Genomic DNA, 2,603 nt, shown 5'->3' with positions numbered 1-2,603 from the left:
GGGAGCGCAAGAGGGCACCCAACCAGCCAGAATTTGCATACCATTCCAAGGCAACTGCTCACACCAACACACACACACACACACACACACACACACACACACACACACACGGCAATCACCTAAACGCAAAACCTTGACCAGATACGCACGTATGCACGTACACACTCAAAACCATACACCTGCATTGCTTGTGCACACAGATCACCCACTACACCGTCACACACGCAACTTTCAAGCCCTCTACTACAAACAAATCCTTTGAACACTAAAAAAAGAGCGCCTAGTACACAATTGAATTTAAAATATCAAGTCCCTCTTTTAGCAGTTCCTTTTAAATTTATACACTACTTTTTTGCTGTTCCAGGTCCGCTCCCGTGGTAAACCGCACTCTCCAAGGCCTGGGTGTCTGCGCATTGTAGGGCAGCAAGGCTGTTACACTGCCCCAGGCGGCCACAGCCACGGGAGCCACGGAGCCACGCGCGCGTGCAAAGCCTCCAATCCTGGCCCGATGGGGCTGCGGCCTCCTCTGATTTCACACCCGGCGACGGGGGCAGCCAGTTAAAGCCACCCGTGGGCTATGGCAACATTTCCGTCAATGTGTTTCCTGTTGGTCTATCTCGAAAAACCCTTCGCTTCCTCCTGCGCGGTCCCACCAGTAACCCAAGGAAACCCAGAGCGCATTTGGTGCAAACGTTCACTCCCAGGTTCTGCGCAGCTCTAGCTCAGACTACCAGCTCAAGTTCGCACCTCCAGATCCCAGGTCAAGCTCCGACCCCCAACTGGCAAACAGAGGACACACTTAAGTCCCTGCACCAACTCAAGGCTGCAATTAAGCCATACACTATAATACACTTTAAAAATCCCACCAACAAGCAAAATACTAAAAATATCATCCACCTCAAACTGTTTCTAACAGTGAGAACGGAAAGTAGTCTGGGCTAGAGGTTACATCATCATAATAATTACATTATTAAATTCAAGGTCATTGTCTCCAGTGTCCAGAGCAGGCAGCAGATATCAAACCCCATGGTTTTCTTCGTCCACCTTGACACTTTAGACCCTGGGGGCACCAATGGCCAGAATGGGGCACCAATCGCAGCAGCCTTATTTCTTTGGCCTGGCTCTAAGGGAACAGGCCTGCAAATTCTATACACTCGCGCTGCCCTTTCTATGTGGTGCCCAGGGGTGGGGGGCTGCAGCTTTCTACTCTCAAGGTCTGTACGTCAGGCGGGCTTTGGGCAGTACGCGCTTAAACGCTTTGAAAGCTGGTATTGTTTTTTTCAAGATTTTGCTTGCGTCAGGCTCAGGCTTCAGAATGGTGCAAAACAGCCTCGGGAGGGGGGAAAAATAGGAAGCAACTGGTTATTTTAGCTGCTATAAAGTCACATCCCACACAGAGGAAATGAACAATATCAGAAAAACGGATCCTGGCTATCAGAAGTCGAGTGTTTCCTGAATTTGTCTGTATTGAGGATGTCGATAAAATAATCAGCAGCGCGCACTACTCAGGGGGAAGGGTCTGCTTCATGCAGCCAGGAAAACACTTAACAGCTTCTGAAACCAGATTTACTCCTATCGAGAACTCAAGATTTCCTGTATGAACGGAAAGGGTCAGGCTCTTTCACTGCACAAACTTGTTGAACCAAGTCCAGCCCCATAACCATCCGAGCCCGGCAGCTGTCGCTGTCCCTGCCCCGCAGGGGCTGGCCCGCGGCGCCTCGGTAGCCCCCTCCCGGTTTCTCCAGCCAAGGGGGCTCCACCCCGGCGACGACACGCACCGATCAAAGCTGGCCTCGACCGCCAGCAGGGCCAGAAGTCTCGCCTGGGCTCGCGCGCCCCGACGCCTGCAAGGTGCAGGAAAACCAATCTGAGTCACCGCGCGGTCAGCCCGGGTCGCGCGCCGCCGGGGCCCGCGCCTCCCGGCCCCGCGCGCGTCTGAGAGCCGCTCCTCAATCGCTTTTGCTACAACTTTCTGTTGCCCGCCCCTACCCCCACCCCCACCCCGCCGCCTCCGGGGCGCTGCCACCTGCCGGGTGGCGCCTTCCTCGCCGCCGCCTTGGGCTCGGCCTCGCCGTGACCCCGGCCGCCTTACCCAGGGGGTCGTGGCGGAGCAGGGCGTGCGTGTAGTCGTTCACCGTCCGCGTGATGGGGTACAGAGCGCCCCCGAAGCCGCTGGGTCCGTAGGCGGCGGCCAGGGCGGCGGCGGAGTGGTGCGAGAAGGCGGGGTGGATCGGCGTGGGCTCGTACACCGGGGTCCGGTAGGAGGACACGAGGCTCGTGAAGGAGGAGTTGGGGGACGGCAGCGTAGGGGTGGGTGTGGGGGTGGGGGCGGCGGGCCCGCGGCCCAAGATGTCCTCGATGTAGAAGGGCGTCGGGTGCGCGGGCTGCAGCAGCGGCGTGGGCGCGTACAGCGGGACCCCCACGGCGGGCGCCGCGCCGGGCCCGGGGTGCGGGTACTGCATGGCCGCGCGGCGCTGCGCTCCCCTGCAAGCTGCCCGCCCGCCCACCGGGGTTACATTTATCCGCGCTCCGCGCTCCCGGCGATAGGCTCGCGGGCCACGGGGTGGGGCCGCGCGCTGGCCCCTTCCTGCCGCCGGCCCTAC

At 58.7% G+C, this 2,603-nt stretch overlaps 1 protein-coding gene across 1 annotated transcript in view; it reads right to left on the bottom strand.

The window, feature by feature from the left end:
- Positions 1–2,487, bottom strand: part of LOC102856510 (hematopoietically-expressed homeobox protein Hhex-like) — a 5,543-nt gene extending 3,056 nt beyond the window's left edge. Inside the window, exon 1 of the mRNA XM_006880341.1 lies at positions 2,093–2,487. Within this exon, the coding sequence (XP_006880403.1) occupies positions 2,093–2,462 (370 nt within the window). The 5' untranslated portion in view covers positions 2,463–2,487. The remainder of the gene's footprint in view (positions 1–2,092) is intronic.
- Between the last annotated feature and the right edge of the window lie 116 nt (positions 2,488–2,603).

Source organism: Elephantulus edwardii, unplaced genomic scaffold (assembly GCF_000299155.1).
Source record: "Elephantulus edwardii isolate Elephantulus edwardi_28Jun2011 unplaced genomic scaffold, EleEdw1.0 scaffold00007, whole genome shotgun sequence".
Lineage (NCBI taxonomy): Eukaryota > Metazoa > Chordata > Mammalia > Macroscelidea > Macroscelididae > Elephantulus > Elephantulus edwardii.
The sequence above is the reverse complement of the archived record's forward strand: the minus strand, read 5'-3'. Positions and strand labels throughout refer to the sequence as shown.